General features: G+C 39.0%; 1 protein-coding gene and 2 non-coding genes across 5 annotated transcripts; 2 read left to right on the top strand and 1 right to left on the bottom strand.

Annotated features, from left to right (window-relative positions):
* Window positions 1-605: 605 nt before the first annotated feature.
* On the bottom strand, window positions 606-15,259 carry znf831 (zinc finger protein 831). 3 transcript variants are annotated; one of them, XM_056468780.1, is made up of 5 exons: window positions 15,116-15,259; window positions 9,967-14,045; window positions 5,106-5,284; window positions 3,619-4,303; window positions 606-748 (listed from the first exon to the last, which is right to left on the bottom strand). In XM_056468780.1, the coding sequence occupies exons 2-4, from the start codon at window positions 13,997-13,999 to the stop codon at window positions 3,620-3,622; spliced, it is 4,896 nt and encodes a 1,631-aa protein (XP_056324755.1). In that variant the 5' UTR covers window positions 14,000-14,045; window positions 15,116-15,259; the 3' UTR covers window positions 606-748; window position 3,619. The 3 variants fall into 3 exon arrangements, with proteins under 3 accessions (XP_056324755.1, XP_056324754.1, XP_056324753.1); XM_056468779.1 differs by lacking the exon at window positions 606-748 and adding an exon at window positions 2,554-3,412; XM_056468778.1 differs by lacking the exon at window positions 606-748 and having other exon boundaries at window positions 2,554-4,303.
* Window positions 15,260-17,290: 2,031 nt separating this feature from the next.
* trnac-gca (transfer RNA cysteine (anticodon GCA)) lies at window positions 17,291-17,363 on the top strand. Its single transcript has one exon. It is a non-coding gene; the product is annotated as a tRNA-Cys (tRNA).
* Window positions 17,364-17,704: 341 nt separating this feature from the next.
* trnac-gca (transfer RNA cysteine (anticodon GCA)) lies at window positions 17,705-17,777 on the top strand. The gene has a single exon. It is a non-coding gene; the product is annotated as a tRNA-Cys (tRNA).
* Window positions 17,778-18,190: the final 413 nt, after the last annotated feature.

Raw genomic sequence — 18,190 nt, forward strand, 5'->3', positions numbered from 1 at the left:
TAAGGTTTCATTAGTTAATGTTACTTAATGTATTTATTAATATGAACTAAATACGAACAGTACTTGAACATGATTCATCAGTCATAGTTCAACATTTACTAATGCGTTATTAGCATCCAAATTGATGCTTGTCAATATTAGTTAATGCACTCTGAGTTAACATGAACTAACAATAAACAAAATGTTCTGTATTTTCATTATCTAACATGAACTGTAATAAATGTACTGTATATTGTTTGCTCATGTTAGTAAATATATTAATTAATACCTCCTTATTGTAAGTTATTGTAAGGTGTTACTAAATCTTTTACCATATGGGAATGTATGTTTATTCTGATTATACAGCCATTCTCCTGAGCAATTCTAAGCGAATGACCTTCAGCAGCCAGAACGGATGATGACAGGGCAGGAAGGTTAAAGTCTGTGATGAGTAAAAGTGTTTTCAGTGTGTGATTCAGAGCATTGGCTGCGTCCCCTGATGCTAATGACTGATCTGTGTGAAACCCCACGGTGAGAGTTTTCTCCAGGGCCAAAGCTTTACTCATTCAGCCGAAGTGAGTCACGTAAACAGATCACAAATTGGTGTAAAACGTGTGTGTGTGTGTGTGTGTGTGTGTGTGGCTGCGTGCTTTCTCCAGGTGCCTCCATGGGTGAAAAGGTGAAAGTCCTGAGGCTGTGAGATGCGGCATGATTCACTGCTGATGGAGGACACAGGAACTGATGGGTGTTTGAGGGATGTAAAATGCACCTGGATGCACATGTGGGCACAAACAGGAAATCAAATACATGAAGATTGTCTTTATGTGCTTGAGTGAGTACACTACAAAACAATGTTTGTCTGTCTTGGAGTTTCTGTCTTGTTTTTAGTCTAAACACAGTATCTAAAAATTCTTAAATCAAGAAGCATTTTCTAGACAGGTAAAAACTATAGTCTTGTTTTCAGAAATAATGAGTGAAACTTAAGTAAGAATAGTATATGTATTTTATATATATATATATATATATATATATATAATAGTGCAAATGGGTTTAGCAATATAATCTTATTTTCAAAACAAGATATTATATGCATAACCCACTGAGTTAAGCATTAATATAATGTTAATAACTGCAAAAGTTCAAAGCCCATGTGAAGTGTTTTAATGAATCAGTGACTGGTCAGCAAATCTCTTAATTTTCCTATTGAGGCTAACAGCGTTTAACTCTTTAGGTAATTATTAATAAACATCTCAGTTCCTAATGTGGCATTCATTAATTAATGCATTTTAGTGCACCCGTATTTTAAAGCGTAAACAAAACTTTTATCTGTCTAAAGACAACTTTAACAATACGCTTTAACTCAGAGCTGGAAACAGATCCACTGTAATAATTAGTATCAGTGATGCTAAACCCTGTTCAAGAGCTGCATGCACTGTTGATACCGAAAGCATCTTTTCTTGGGTTAACCATTTGTGTTTCTGGTTATTAATCGAGTGTGTATGCCAATGTGTATTGTCATGTACATGCATGCAGGTGACTGCCTGATTATTATTGAGGTTTATCCTAACTGATACAATACACACTCTATAATGCAGAGTTGTTATAACCCAGCGTTTGGTTTAATACAGACAAAGACAACCATTTGGTCAAAAAAGTGTCATTTAAATATAATTGAAGAAATTAACCCAATGCTGTGTTTGTCCATATTTGACCCAACATTGTATTTTGACAGCAAAAAAAAAAAGAAATAACAAAAAACAAATCCTGGATTTGTAAGACAAAGTTAAGGTTATCCAACAGCTGAAAACCCTCTGGATGAAATATTGCAACTGAACTTTTTTCTGACTTTTTTATCAAACCAGAACAATGACATTACCTACACCACCATATACAGTCATGTAAAAAAAAACAGACAACCTACTGTATTTCACGATTGTCAATATATATATATACAGTTGAAGTCAGAATTATTAGCCCCCCTGTTTATTTTTTGTCCCAATTTCTGTTTAGCAGAGAGATGTTTTCCAACACATCTCTAATCATAATAGTGTTAATAACTCATCTCTAATAACTGATTTATTTTCTCTTTGTCATGATGACAGCACATAATATTAGACTAGATATTCTTTAAGACACTTCTATACAGCTTAAAGTGATATTTAAAGGCTTAACTAGGTTAATCAAGGTTAACTAGGCAGGTTAGAGTAATTAGGCAAGTTATAGTATAACGATGGTTTGTTCTGTAGACAATCTAAAACAAATATAGCTTAAAGGGGCTAATAATATAGATTTTTTTATAAATCAATATAATAATCATTGATTGAACTGCTTTTATTCTAGCCAAAATAAAATAAATAAGACTTTCTCCAGAGGAAAAAACATTATCATTGCTCTGAATATTTCCGTGTACTGTTAAACAACATTTGGGGAAATATTTAAAAAAGAAAAATTATTCTGACTTCAACTGTATATATATATGGTTCTTGGCAGCTCTTAAAATGTGTAATAATAAAAAAAATTTGTACAGCACTTTACCTACATAAAATACAACTCAGAGTGCTTCACGAGCGTAAAGAAAAATTCAAAACAGCATCAATGTCAAGTAACATATAAAAAACAAATACAAACACACACACAGAAGTTAATGTGAGATAAAACTCCAGATGAACATCATCACATGACATCTCACACTGTGTCATTATTTATTGAACAGAAATAAAGCCAAGATAGAAAAGCCATGAGTGAGAAACGTCTGATTCAGATCCTGTAGATTCACTTTTAGCAGGAATGATTAAAGTCCTGGTTTTCTGGATGATCTTCTCCGTCTCAGATCATTCCGGAGGGGTTTTGGACATTTCAGTCAGGATGAGCTCTGCACTTCTTCTGTTGTGTTGTAGATTTGCTGCTGTGTTTGGGATCATTGTCTTGTTCAGGACACTAGAAGCTGCAGAATGACACTGATCTTTCTGACTTATTTTTGTTGAAGCTACAATTGAAGTCAAAATAATAATCATAAAAATATTTTTACAAATATTTCTCAGGGAGATTTTTTATCAACACATTTTAAAACATAATAGATGTAATAACTAATTTCTTTTGTAAAATAAATGCAATTAAAAGACTAGGTTAGGCCAATTAGACAAGTCATTGGACAACAGGGGTTTGTTCTGTAGACAGAAAACATGTTTATTCCAGCCAAACTAAAATAAATAAGACTTTAATAAGATAAGAAGAAAAGTAAGAAGTAATATTATAGTATATAATAAGAAGAAATATGATCAGGAATACTGTGAAAACGTCCTTCTGTAAAACATCACTCGGGAAATATTTGAAAGCATTTGTTCAGGAGGGCGAATCATTTTGACTTTAACTGTATGTGTTGCTGTTCATCTGTTGCTGTTTGTTTAAGGTTTTATTTCCCAAACTTTAAGACCTGCCAAAAAACAGATCATTTTAATGCCCTGATATGGAAAAATCAGACTTTGGTTGGGTGTGCTAACTTTTTCACATGACTGTAGTTCTGTGATGTTCTCACTGCAGCAGCTCATTTTCCATCTGTACATAGATGAATGGAGCTCTCGAACAACACTAACAGTATTGGAGTGTGTTATTTCAGCAGACTTGCGTGTTCTCTCTCACCTTACTCGAGCTCAATGACGAGTTTCTGCTCATCATCACTGCTGCTGTTACTGTCCTCCAGTTCCAGATAACTGCTGCTGCCCAAATAAAGCTGCTTCGGCTCTGATGAGCTGCTGTGTGTGGCTGGAGCACACATTTGATGCGTCTGTGCTTCTTGAATTGTCATTTGCAGAGACTCTTTGCGAGACCTGGATCCGTCACTGGATGATGGAGGAGCGCTTGCATTGACCGTCTCAGTGTTTGAAACAGCACAGTTATTTTGGTGAACTGATGCAGACGTGCTGCTGGTTTTGTGCATCTGAACATGAGTGCCCTTCGAGTAAATCCAGTAGCTCGTCGCTCCTCTTGCCTGCGTCTCCTTTTGATATTCACTTTGCGTGGTGTTCGCTAATGCTAAATGTCTGCACGTTTGATTGGAACATCTTGCCATATTTAATGAGGACATTTCCCGTTGGTCAGACTCTGGGGAAGGGCTGTTCCCCAAATATTCACCCATGCTGTCTGTTCTGCTGCTGTTTTCACCTTTACTTTGACAGTTTGGTGGAATTAGGTCTGTGCAAACAGATGTTTCTGGATGGAGTTTTTCATGATGAAGTGATTGTGAAACGTTAAAGGACACTTCCTGGGAGAAATGAGGATTTGCTTGAGTAGATGTCTGATGTTTCCCACTGGATACTGCCTGATCCTGTTGTCAAAAGATACAAATAATTAGTGCATGCTTGTACAATACATTAAGCTCTCCAGAGGTGCCTGGGCCACTTGATAATGGATGCAAGACAGTGCTTTATTCGCTTTTTTTACAGTCATTTATCCACAAAAAATGCACAATTCAAATATAAGATGGTCTACACTGCAAAAAATGATTTCCTAACTTAGTTTTTGTCTTGTTTCTAGTCCAAATGTCTAAGAAAAAATCTTAAATCAAAAAGCATTTTCTAGAGGAGCAAAAAAATGTCTTGTTTTAAAGAAATAATGAGTCAAAATGAGTTCATTCAAAAACGTTTTCTTAAAACCTTTAATTTCCTTTAAAAAGCTAAATAATCTGCCAGCAGGGGGAGTGAAATAATGGCGTGTTTTGATTATTTGGCTTTCCCTATTGGCTTTATCCCAAAAGAACCAACTGGAGAAGATTTCCATGTCAAAGTAGGCGGAGTTTCATAGCCACGCCCACCTGCTACATCATCATCATCATCATCACTGATGTTTTTCCAGCAAGTGAACAAACTGCACTCAAATAAAATCTTTTTTTTCTTGTGCAAACTACTTCTATAAAATGAGCTGAATCAACACAATTCTTGAGATTTCATTGGGAGAACTTAATTTTTTATGTTCAATCCACATAAATGTGTTAAAAGTGATGAGTTAACTTAATCAATTTGTGTTGGGACAATCTGAATGAGTTTTTGAATGCATTTTTTGCAGTGTGCTTTTGAACTCCAGATCATGCAGCTTTATTTTTAATGAGCGCTGTCTTTATTTTCTCTCACCTTTCTTTTGACTTCCTTGTCCGTTTCCTCAGAGCTTCGGCATGTGCATGAGCTTCTGTCGGTTGATCTTTTCACCTCTTCATCTCCATCCTCCTGTATTTTGGCTCTTGATTCCCTTCTATCTGTCCTAGAGTCCCTCTGAAACCTCAGGTTTTTCAAGACACCATCTTCCCCAGACCCTGCAACAGAACATGAGCTGAATTTAAAAAGGCTCTATTATTCTGGAGTCTTCTTGTTATGTATTTATTCTTTATTTAGCCAGGAAAAGTCCCATCATTAAGATCAAGCTCATACGTACTCCTTTAAGACACATTTGAAGATATATTTAAAAGCACCCATACCTATTTTCATCCTCCTATTTTTATGCACATTTTAAAATATCGCATTAAAAATGTCGTGGATAGTCAAGATGTGAATGTGTTTTGAAAATGCAGATGAAAACACATGTGCACTACTGAGTATGACAGGTTTCTAGTCCAAATATCTAAACATTCCTAAATCAAAAGGCATTTTCTAGTCAAACAAATATCGTCTCGTTTTCAGAGATATGATAAAAGATTTTTCTCTTAAAATGCGCTAAATATTCTGCTAATACTCATAGAAATAATCTTATTTTTTGTTTATTTTGACATATGATTATTTTACGTACCCCACTAGCAGATTAGATTACTTGTATACTTGTTTTAAGGAAAAACTCACTCAATTTTGGCTTATTATTTATTAAAACAAGATAATATGTTTTACTTGTGTATGAAATTCTTCTTAATATAAGAATTCTTAGATATTTGGACCAGAATCAAGTCAAAAACTATGTAAGGAAAGCATTTTTGTAGTCTATAAGAACATTATCATATGTAATACTATGTGAGAAGAGATTGCACAGGGCTACATTGAGCATTTGATTGCATGCCAGTTCATATGAGGGCAGATCTGTGTGTTTAAACTAATCAATAACCCTCAGAACAGGCTGCTAGTGTAATATTAATGTTAATATTAATATTGTAATAAGTTAGTTTTATTAATTATGTAATTTAGTAGTGTCGCATCCCAATCACAGATGTCTCATTCACAAATTCTTGATTTAATCCAGGAAACTTCACTGTTAATGTAACAGCGCTGGGTGGAGTTTATTCTTTGCTCATCAGTACAGTGTTTGACCTTCAGACCACAGAATAAGCTGTTAGTGTAATATTAATTTTAGTATGGTAGTAAGTCAGTTTGGGTTAGGTTAACCAGCCAGCTGTTTTTATCAGCATTTCTTTATAAGCTTCAGGTTTATAGGTTTAAAACATCCTTATCCCAGTTTAAACTAGCAACAGGATTCTCTTTCAAACAAAACATAACGCTGATTTTCTGAATAGTACAGGCAGAAATCTTATGTAATTGATGTGCATTTTCTTGCCTCCTGGATCGTATGCCTCATTGCAATCCGAATATCAGCCAAATGATGAAAAACATAACAACAAAAAAAACCATGACAGCTTCACATTGTATATCAAGGCACACCGATCAGCATATGCTACTAAATATTCTGATGGTGGAGATATAAAAATGATTGTCCTGATGAAAAACAATCGCTGCGATTCTCTGGGGTGGATCTGGTTTGGCTGAACTCTTGCGCACGTCTCTGCGCAGCATCGCTCAGAAAAGGAGCTGCGTTTGGCTCTCAGATCGCTTGTCATCTGTGTGGAACGGAGACAGGCGCACACTCTCCATTCACTCGTTGGGTCTTTGTTCTGTGGGTCCATCTTCCAGCCTGAGCACACCTCAACATATCTTAACCCGTGTGGTCTTTGATTTCTGTCAATTCTGTTTATCCTACAGGTCAGAAATGAGACTAAAGCTCTGAAATAAAGCAGTTAATCAGTCATTCCCAGATCTTTATCACATACACTGTGAATTATCCCTGGTCAGTGGAGCATTTCATTAATGTTGAGTCAGTGGGCAACACTCTTTCTGGACTAAAGGAAAGAGTATATTGTCCAAAGGTAACTGCAGGTGTACGTGTTTTTAGCAGGACAGTATTTATGAAGGTAAAACAATCGTTACATTGCAAAAATGCTTTTCTCACTGAGATGTTTGCTCTTACTTTTTGTCCAATGAGCAAAAATATAGTCTTGTTTTCAGAAATAATGAGCCGAAATGAAGAGAGTTTTTCCAAAATAATCAGACAATTGACATAAGATTATTCTGCTTTCCCCATTGGCAGATTATTTGGCTTGTTTTAAGGAAAGACTCACTTCATTTCGACTAATTATTTCTGAAAATATTTTGCTTTGCTTGGACTAGAAACAAAACAATCTAAGTAAAAAAAAGCATTTTTGCATTGTAATATTAGTGTGTGTGCGTGCGTGCGTGCGTGCGTGTGTGTGCATTGTATTATAGATGACCATTTAAATAGGTTGACCTCTTGGACAACCCTAAACGTGTACAGCTTTCATGACAAAATAAAGTTAGAAAATTATTATTTGTTCTAATATTGGGGTCTTTTTTTTTAAGCCATCAACATGGCATATAGCTTTTTCTGTTGTTCAAACAGGTCATTTCTGAGCTGTAACTCAACATTCACTTGAAGCCCTTGAAGCATTTGCAGGTCCATTTATCAGATTTTTCAGAGACTTTTTTTTGATTTATGGGTACTCTCCATAAGTGTATTTTTTATGCTTATTATATGGTCCTATCCTTAAACTCAACCTTCAAAGGAAACCTAAGGCAAATTCTGAATGTGAAGCAGTGTTTCTCAACCACGTTCCTGGAGGACCACCAACACTGCATGTGTTGCATGTTTCCTTGGTCTGTCACAGCCATTTCAGGTCTTTCAGTCTCTGCTAATGAGCTGATGATCTGAATCAGGTGTATAGGAGTGTTGAGGAGACATAGAAAATGTGCAGAGCTGGTGCTCCTCCAGGAATGTGGTTGAGAAACACTGTCTTAAAGTCATTCATTCATTTTTAAAGTCATTCATGGTTTAAATTTCACTGCTGAGAGTCCAAACACTGAAGAGCAAATCCATCCATGTGCATCTCCAGAAGTCCCAAACCAAGCAAGCCAATGGCGACAGTGGCGAGTGTATCTATTGATAAGTTACCGGCCCAGTCCAGTGACTGAATTTTAATTGTGAGTGTGTAGGCCATACCCAAGTCATACAAATTTGTCCTCATAAATCCTATAAATGTGCACGCACACATATATAAAGCTGTCATAAAGGGATGCAAGCTTTGTTTATTCGAAACCCCTCTGATCAACCCTTGACCTGCTTCATATGTATTATTCTGACTAATTTGGATGGGCGGTGAGCTAATGATCTTCTGAGAGCACCATTTCCATCGTCAAACCTGCGCGGATCAATGTTTCCCTTTAACAAGTGACCCTGATAAGAGAAACATCAGGTCGGTGCAGGATTATGGGGGAATCACAAAGGTTTGGACAGGAAGAAGCCGCAGAGAATGTGATGACAACTTAATGAGATTCACCTTAGATTCACCCTCTCATGCTCCAATCTCGCTGATCCTCCTGAATGCAAAACAGATTCTGCTTGTGGACCGATTCTGCTGCAAAACTTGAGCTTGTGAGACGGAGCAGTTCATGTTATTTAGTAGTGTCGCATCCCAATCAGAGAAGTCTCATTCACTGGTATTTCTTGATTTAATCCAGGAAACATCACTGTTAATGTAACTGGGTGGCATTTCTTTGCTCATCAGTACAACAATGTTTGATCTTTCCACGATTTTTTTTCATGGAAGCGTAGCGTTTTCATTATTAAAAGGGATAGTTCACCCAAAAAAATTATCATTTAGTCACTTTTCACTCTCCATCAAGTGCCTATAAACCTTTATGAGTTTCATTCTTCTGCTGAACAAAAAGAAGATATTTTGAGAACAGCTGAAAACCTGTAACCATTGACTTCCATAGTAGGAAAAGCAAATACTATGGAAGTCAATGGTTACAGGTTTTCAACATTTTTCAAAATATCTTCTTTTGTGTTAAACAGAAGAAAGAAAGGTTTTAAACAGTAAAGAACGAGTAAATGATGCTGGAATTTTAATATTTGTGTGAACTATCCCTTTAATATTTACACTACATCTTATAACTGTGACTGGACGCTTTCTAGATTATGCACTTATGATTCACCAATGTTTCTCGTAGAATTATTAAATGTTACTCAGATGTTTTGGTATTATTTTTGCATGTGAATTAATGTGGCATAATGTTGTAAAACTAATTATTATCAACAAGAATTAAACTTACAGTGCTGTAAATTACATTAGATTCCCTTAGAAGGGCCAAAAGGAACATTTCAGGAGAGGTTTTGTTATCAGATAATTAATGCAAATCATGTATTATTTGCATTTGATTGCTTCCCCTAGCATGGAGTGCATGAAGTCTGCGCTGTTACAAAGCCTTGTCTAGTTTGAGACACTGTAAGTGTTGATCTCCTGTCACCATCTTGTGGAGAGACAGTGTTATGGCACCCTTATGACCACAGTTATTTTTACACATCTCTCAGTACATTGGTCAGTTCTCTAAACGTCTTGTCTTCACATCTTTTTACTAGTCAAAGCTGTAAATTTGAATCTAAAATTCTCTAAAACTATATATTTAGCTTTAACTATATAGCTTTATTTATAAAGCTAATATATTTGAACACATTTTAATACTGCTAAAATGCTACTTATATATTTTTTCAGCCACTGAAAATACAAATATGTACATAATTGTTCAAATATATTAGCTATAAGTGTATATATACATACATAAATGTATAGCTAATGTATTTTAACATATATGTTCATATTTGTAATTCCGGTGGCTGGAAAAAAAAAACATGCACATGCACAAACAAGACTTGAGCGTGACCCACCTGTAGACATCTCCAGATTGGCGTGGCGTGTGTGGACATCTCCTCGTTCAATGCTGTCTTCAAAAACATCACGACTGCTAGATGTCCTGTCTGGTGTCAGGCAGGATGATTTCACACCACTGTAAGTGTCATTTCCAAAATCACCCGGAGCAAAGGCCGGCTGGAAATCATGCTGAGTAGCTGTTTGCTCAGGACAAGTTTCAGTCACTTTGTTTGTGTCACAAGCTTTTATTTCTCTTGTGTCTAAGCCTGTCTTGCAGTCACTGGGCTGTTTTTGTGATTCTGCAGCGAGATGTGTAGTTGAGTCTGTGTGAACGCTCTCATCATTTCCTGATAATGCGACTGACACGAGGTGACCTGTGTCATTCAGCTCAGTGGTGTTTATAGTTTGCATGTGATTTGATTCCATTTGTTCATCTCTGGTTGTCTCTGTTGAATCTTCAGTGGAGCTGACTCTGTCTTTGTTATCAATACAGTTCAGTGGTTCTCTGTCATTTCTTCCTCTCGGATAACTGCTCTCCACTGATTCAGGCTCAGTCAGTGTGTCTCCATCCACTAGTTTGTGACTTGACTCAAGCTCAAAACCTCCAGAGCTTATTATCTCCGGGAACTCCTGCGGTTGTTTTGTGTTTTTACAGTAGTCCATTGACGGGGAGATATGAAACCTTGTTTGTGGATGCGACCAAGATGAAACACACTGAGGGATGGCGTTAACGTGACTTTTACCATTGTGAGAGGTTAAACTGCAAACAGTTTCTGCTCTGTTTGCTGAACGAGATTCAGAACAACTGAACGTGCTATTTATTTCCTTCTCACCGTTACTGATCATTTCCTGCACCTCACACAGGGAAACATCAGTGCTATATACCTCCTGCGAAAGTGTTGTCTGCGCTGAAGACGTTGTTTCAATATGAGGCTCAATCAGTGCTAATTGTTCATCAGAAATGAGCTGCATGACGATCTGGAGGTCAGCCGTGCGTACATAAAATGTGTTCTGAGCCTGAGCCGAGCCGTTTAGTAGCACGACTTCTCCTTCAGATGGCGACTCTTCAGATATATTTGAGGGGATATTAGACGCAATGCTGTTCTGAGTATTCTCATAATCTGTGGATGTGATGTTTTCTGTACAACCTTTGGGTTTTCCGGATTCAATAACAGGGAATGAAGGATGATTCTGAACTCTCTGTAATGTAGTTACCGGAGAATATATTTTTGGTCCAGGCTGAGAACAGTAACTCGTTGTTGATGTGACAAACCGAGAGTTCTCCAATGTTTTAAAAGGCTGATGTGATGCAGAAGAGGACTGATTCTCCACCACACCAGATGCACAGTTAATCCGCAATGAAGACACTTGATGCTGCACCAATGGAGGCGGCATAGCGGAAGCAAGTGAAGCTGATGTATTGGTGGTAGACTGAATCTCTGACATGACTTTGGATAGACTGTTTGTTTGATTCAGCCCCAAATAAGAAACTGATAACACAGGCATGGAGGTTGTCTCACACAATACCTCCTGTTTACTCTGGTGAAATCTTGTGTGCTGTTTTGAGGATAGTTCAGCAGTCTCAGCATGGCGCTCCTCTGCAGTTTGGTGACTGTGTGTGAAAGCGTTTGAGCAAGCGTTGTGTGCTGAAGTGGAGCCAGAACACGAAGCTGACACTCCATCTGCGGGACAAGGAATCTTCAGCTGGTACATGGGAGGAAAGCTGGTCTTGGCTTTAGGAACAGTAGGGCTGCTGATTGAACCAGACGGGGTGCCAGATGCCCCGCTCATACTCACCAAACAAGAAGCACCGCTGAGGGAGCTATTACCAAGGAACTGACTTGGATTTGAGAACGGCTGTGTGAAGTTGCTCTGAGAGTGGACATTTTGCATGTTGACTCTGTGTACTGTGATGGAACCGTTCTCTGCACTTGAAAAGAGTGTCTGGCTTATTAATTCACACAGATTTCCATTATCTTGTGGCTTTTTAGGATCTGCAATACTAAGCGTTTGAACATCACTCTCAGTGCGCTGTTTCTTCCGCTCTGATGGGACATGGCAGGCGGTGTGTTGCGTTATTTGTATATTACCATCTTCCACGTTTGCTCCCTTCACGTTATTACTTTCAAAGCTGATGTGTGACACCTTAAGCTCGTTTTGCAAGGGCACAACAGAGCTGGAGGTACACATTGATCCATCATGTCTCTGAATGTCCAGACTCTCTGTTGGTTCAGTGCTCGATGTAGTCTTTTTCGCCTTTAGTATACAGTCCTTCGGAGCATTGTAAAGTTTTCTAAATGTGCCGCCTTTGTAGGTGTGCCATTTCGTGTAGTCAAACTTCTGTGTTTTCCTCCTGTAGTTTGCTTTCACACACGACTCCGTTCCGACTTCGGTGCTGTCTCCATCTGAGCTCAGGCTGCTCATACTGCCTCTTTCTGCCTCTGCACTATACAGGCAATCCACTGCCACCTGTCTGACCAGCGAGCGGTGTGTTGCTGCCCTTTGATTTGATGGTCGTATTGGGTAAACATGCCCTGCACTGCACCTTCTGCTGAGATTTAGACTCCCTGCTCCATCGGCAGCCGGTTTGCTACCCATAGAGAAGGGTAAAGAGCTGCTGCGTGTTAATGGTGCATGCTCCAGACTGGCGGACTGCTGTGTAGGCAAAGAGCTGTGAACAACTCGACCTCCTCGGTCTGGATTTTGTGAGCTCAGGATGTGCTTGCTGTTCCTTATCTCAAAGTGAAAGGAGTCTTTATATGTATACGGCACCGGAAGATCAATGCTTCCTTGTTTTGATAATATTGTCTTTCTTGGTCGCACATTTTCCAGTAGCTTATTATCCACCAGCACACTATTCTCATATATAAGTTTTGAAATGCGCTCTTCCAGCTTCTGCTTCTCCTGAATAGACACCTTGCTTTTGGGGTCTTCGGAGGTCATCTCTGAGGGCATTTGGGAGGCAGCTGACTCTTGCTGTACCATTGAGGTTTCTGTCAGGGATTCTGCGCTGGGATCGTGTAGGCTTGCTCCAGGACTGCTGGATGAATGATGCTCACTGCTGTCGCTGAAACCAGAGTCTGTACTGTCATGGCTTTGTGCTTTGCAATGGTTGGATAGGAATGGAAAGGATGGTTTGGAAAATAAAGCCTCTTGCCTCTGTAGAGGCGTGCGATTTGAAGATAGCGGTGTACATCCATGCATAGTAAGTGCACTTGTCTGCTGGACAGCATTTTTCATCACATTTGTTTGTTTGATAGCATCAACTGAAAACTCCACAGTTTTTCTCAGTGAGTTTACCTTGTCTTGAAGTGCTGGCGTTGTGCTAATTCCGACCATGGCAGCATTTTGTAATGCCCATTCTATGCCAGACATCGTCCCAGTCTCTGCAGGGTCTGTCTGACTTGGGGTTGTTACTGAATCTGTAGAAAAAACTTCTTTGACTTTCCTTGCATCGGCTGAATCCACACACTTCGTCTCTACGGATGAACTTAAACAGTTGTCCTTTGAGCTCTCCATGCTCTCTTGACTGCTGAAGGTGCCTTTTTCAGACTCGCTGGAATGACGGGCATGAGCCTGGGTGCGCTTGTGCTTGTAAAGATTACTCTGTGTCTTGAAAGAGATGCCACAGGTCGTGCAGGGATACGGTCGCTCTCCTGTGTGGCAGCGAAGATGTTTCTCCAGCACGCTGGGCTTCAGGCAGTCCTTCCCACAATGTGGGCAAATATGCTTCCCAAGAGACTTAGGTTTACCCGCGGATGCTGGAGCCACTAGTCTTTGTTGTTGCAAAGCAGCCGTGCTGGCAATATGCAAAGTCAGAGAGGGCAAAGTCGAGTTGCTACACATCCGGGGGAGGAACAGAGGAACAACCGTTGCGTCCTGCAAGGCTCCAGGTTGAGCCTGAGGGTATGGCTGCAGGCCAGAGGCCTGGACGTTCTGGACATACATAGTGGTGAGTCTGGCCTGAACATGCGCCTCTTCCTCTCTCTGTGCAGACTCTGAACACCGAGGCTCGGTAGCTCGCACAAAGCTCTGCTTTCTAGTTGCCATGGTAACACAACCCTTGTGATGCTGGGAGACGGAGCTCACTAATTACCTAAAAAAAGAAACAGTTTTATTATTTTTTTCATAAGGCCTGAACTCCCCTGGATCAGAGGATTCACACCCTTATTTGAATGAAAATGCAGGAAGCTAAAGAAGCCAAGTTTTTCCACAATATAACAAATCAGCATCTGTAAAGAGGTTCGAGTGACTGGAATCGTGTCAGTAAAGACTAGCTGATCAGGACATCAAATGAAAAGGGATAGCAAGAGAAAGAAACGTTGCTTAATGCAGATGATTTGTTTTTATAATGTAATGTATGCTCAAAGTGTGTTAAATTGTGTAAACTCTTGTGCAATCATTAGTTTAATTAATTCTGGAAATGTAAACAGATCCATCAATATCAATGTTAAATCTAATAGAAATCTCCTTTTTAATTCCAGCACATTGTCAATATTTGCATATTGCAAAAGCAGCAGAGGAGTTTGAGCAGAGTACGGTGGTGTCTGTGACTCATTTCTAGAACAATGATAGCATCGGAGACCTCCTACCTAGACTGGATTGTTTCGCATTTATGAAATACATTTGTTAAACAAATTTAAACTCTTAAATATATATTTCTATACATAAAAACGTGAATGCAGACTTGTGGAAGAACTTAGTTTATGAGGTATTTCAGCCATGAGAGTTGAGAAAGACAGCCCTGTTAACAAAACACATTAGGAAGCGAGGAAGTTTGCAGAAAGTTCTTGCATTTGCTGATTTGCCATCAGTTTCTTTCATCAGTCTTCATATTCAAACAATATGACCTGACTCTAGTGTCTCACAGCCACTGATGCTACACATTACAGACAAACGCAAGTTTATAAATTACATTACTATGATAAAACATTTAATATTATTAGGAAGCAAGCTTAATATCAAGGCATGACCAAAAATAACACGCCTTTTACCTTATATCTTTAGTTTCCAGCAGATTTAACAATGCTAAACTAAATACTCAATTATATGTTTAATCTCTTTCTATAGGCCCTTCTTTGTATGTATATCCCCATCAAGTTCATCAAACAATATGCAGAAGATCAGCCTGGATGTTGTAGGATAGCACAATAATGGCTCACTTACCAGAGACTGGAACTCTGCAGCAGCTAAAGTCACCCAATTAACTCCAAAGCAAGTCTAAAATCCACCATAATATGAAATGCCAAGAGAACATGTGACCGTGGCACTCTCTCTCTCGCCACAAAGGCCCTCGGTTCCTCTTCCCTCTTGAGTTTTCTTACAGCCGCTTCTGCTGCTGATGGAGGAAATACAAACGTCACTCATGCAAATGTGACTGGTGACAACACAATGTAAAGAGTGAAAGAGGAAGAGAGGAGTCACTGACAAAATCATCAAAAACAAAGTTCTTTAAAAATGAAAGGACCCAAACCTAAGTGAAGACCGAGCTGCAAAATGGAGATCCAGAGAAAAAGACTAAGAGAGATGGACACAGATAGGAAAGAGAGCAGGTGGAGGGAGGGAGAGAGAGAGAAAGTGAGAGTGAGACAGAACGACACAACACAACTGAATTAAACTGCACAACAAAAATCTGTTCGAAAGAGGAAGTGCTGTGAACATGCAGACCCAGCTCAAGCAGATAGTTTCACCCACAAACACACACACACACACTTGTACAGCTGTCTTTATGGGGACTTCTTACAGACATGATGTTTCTACTGTACAGACTTTATATTCTCTCCTCTACCCATAAAACCATCCCTCACAGGAAACAATATGCAGTTTTACATCTTCAAAATACTTTGTTCTGTGTGATTTATGAGCTGCTTTCCTCAAACGGACCAAAACATTTCCCCACAAGATCAGAATTCACTGGTATTGCTACACTTGTGGATATTTGGTCCCCACAACATCAGGAATACAAGGTAAACACACACTACGTTCAGTGCATGGGCTGCACCTGACTTCTGTTTCTGGCTTTTCTCACTCCTCTCAGTCATCCACACACCCACACACAGAGGAGGAGAAGTATAACAGACGTTGTGGCGGTGTAACATTTGATGCTGTTTGTTTTTATTCATTGATTTTTTAAAGAAATGTTAGCAAGTTCTCATTAGAGAAGAGAGGCTTGTGTCTGGCACCCAGTGATCAGAGAGTGCATTAGCAACCATCTGTGCTTCAAACTACAGCAGAGCAGTGGAGGACTCATTATTCCATATAAACACACACAAAGCCAAATCCTCTGGAGGAATACAATATGATTCATTAGCCCTTTTTGCTAAATAGCTCTGGCCTTCTTCTCGTGTATTTGTAATTATAACAGACTGGTGGGGAATAGGTATAGTTATTAACTGAAAGACTCTTAATATGTTAGGTTTTTTCCTTTTTTCATGTAGTGTTGTTCAGTGATAGAGCATTTGACTGCAGATCAAGAGGTCTCTGGTTCAAATCCGGGTGCCTCCTTTGCAAGACCTTGGAATTGTGTCTGAAATTTAACTTGACCCTTGGTTTGGCACAATGAAAATGGCTCTTCTTGGCAAGGCAAGTTTATTTCTATAGCACATTTCATACACAGTGGCAAGTCAAAGTGCTTTACATAAACAGGAATAAAAGAAATAAAAACAAATGGTATTGTGACCCTGGAATTGTGTCTGTAACTTACCTTGACCCTTGCTCATGACAGAGTGTTTTCTGTTTTGCCATACTATCGTTTTTTAGCGGGGAGGTGGGGAGGGAGATATAGCTCAGTGGTAGGGCGTTTGACTGCAGATCAAGAGGTGCCCCCCTCAACAAGACCTTGGAATTGTGTCTGAAATTTACCTTGACCCTGAGTTTGACATGTTAAAAATGGCTCTTCCTAAAGGCATAATCAATAACTTTTTTTGCTAATTAATTTTCACACAGACCTTTATGAAAGAGTGTTTTCTGTTTTGCCATACTATCGATTTTTTAGGGGGGAAGTGGGGAGGGAGATATAAAATAGTGGTAGAGCATTTGACTGCAGATCAAGAGGTCCCCGGTTCAAATCCAGGTGCCCCCTTGGAATTGTGTCTGAAATTTACCTTGACCCTGAGTTTGACATGTTGAAAATGGCTCTTCCTAAAGGCATAATCAATTACTTTTTTTTTGCTAATTAATTTTCACACAGACCTTTCTGAAAGTGTTTTCTTTCTTGCTTCACCAAATGTTTACTTTTTATTTATGGAATTGTGTCAGTAATTTACCTTGATCTTTGGTTTGGCTCATGACAGAGTGTTTTCAGTTTTGCCATACTATCGATTTTTAGGGGGGAGGTGGGGAGGGAGATATAGCTCAGTGGTAGAGCATTTGACTGCAGATCAAGAGGTCTCTGGTTCAAATCCAGGTGCCCCCACTGGTAAATCCAGTTGTCTGTAAATTTACCATAACCCTTGATTATGCACAATAAAAATCTTCTGAACGGCATAATCAATTACTTTTTGCACAATTAACTTTCACAGACCTTTATGAAAGAGTGGGTTTTGTTTTGTTAAACCAAGGCTTATTTTTTCGTGGGAGTATGTCTCAGTAGTAGAGCATTTGACTGCAGATCAAGAGGTCACTGATTCAAATCTGGGTGCCCCCTTTGGCAAGACCCTGGAATTGTGTTTGTAATTTACCTTGACCTTTGGTTTGGCTCATGAAAGAGTGTTTTCAGTTTTGCCATACTATCGATTTTTAGAGGGGAGGTGGGGAGGGGTATATAGCTCAGTGGCAGAGCATTTGACTGCAGATCAAGAGGTCCCCGGTTCAAATCCAGGTGCCCCCCTTGGTAAATCAATGTGTCTGAAATTTACCATATCCCTTGATTTGGCACAATAAAAATGGCTCTTCTGAACGGCATAATCAATTACTTTTTTTGAAAATTAATTTTCACACAGACCTTTATGAAAGAGTGTTTTTTCTTTTTTTTGTTAAACCAAGGCTTATCTTTTAATGTGGGTGTAGCTCAGCGGTAGAGCATTTGACTGCACATCAACAGGTCCCTGGTTCAAATCCGTGTGCCGCCTTTAGGAACATCATGGGTTCCTGTCTGTAGTTTACCTTGACCCTGGGATTGCTCTATTGAAGAAGCTTGTCCTAATGGCATAATCGATTGCGCTTTTTTCAGCAAATTAATTTTTAAACAGACCTTTATGAAAGTGTTTCATTAGCTATACTAAACGTCTACTTTTTCACCAG

This window comes from Danio aesculapii, chromosome 11 (assembly GCF_903798145.1).
Source record: "Danio aesculapii chromosome 11, fDanAes4.1, whole genome shotgun sequence".
Classification (NCBI taxonomy): domain Eukaryota; kingdom Metazoa; phylum Chordata; class Actinopteri; order Cypriniformes; family Danionidae; genus Danio; species Danio aesculapii.

Excerpts from the sequence above, each read along its gene's own strand:
- znf831 (XM_056468780.1), bottom strand. The coding sequence starts at position 13,999 with ATGGCAACTAGAAAGCAGAGCTTTGTGCGAGCTACCGAGCCTCGGTGT. Across the intron at positions 5,285-9,966 it reads CAATCTGGAGATGTCTACAG|GGTCTGGGGAAGATGGTGTC; the intron begins GTGGGTCACGCT and ends GTTCTGTTGCAG. Across the intron at positions 4,304-5,105 it reads ACAAGGAAGTCAAAAGAAAG|GATCAGGCAGTATCCAGTGG; the intron begins GTGAGAGAAAAT and ends TTTTGACAACAG.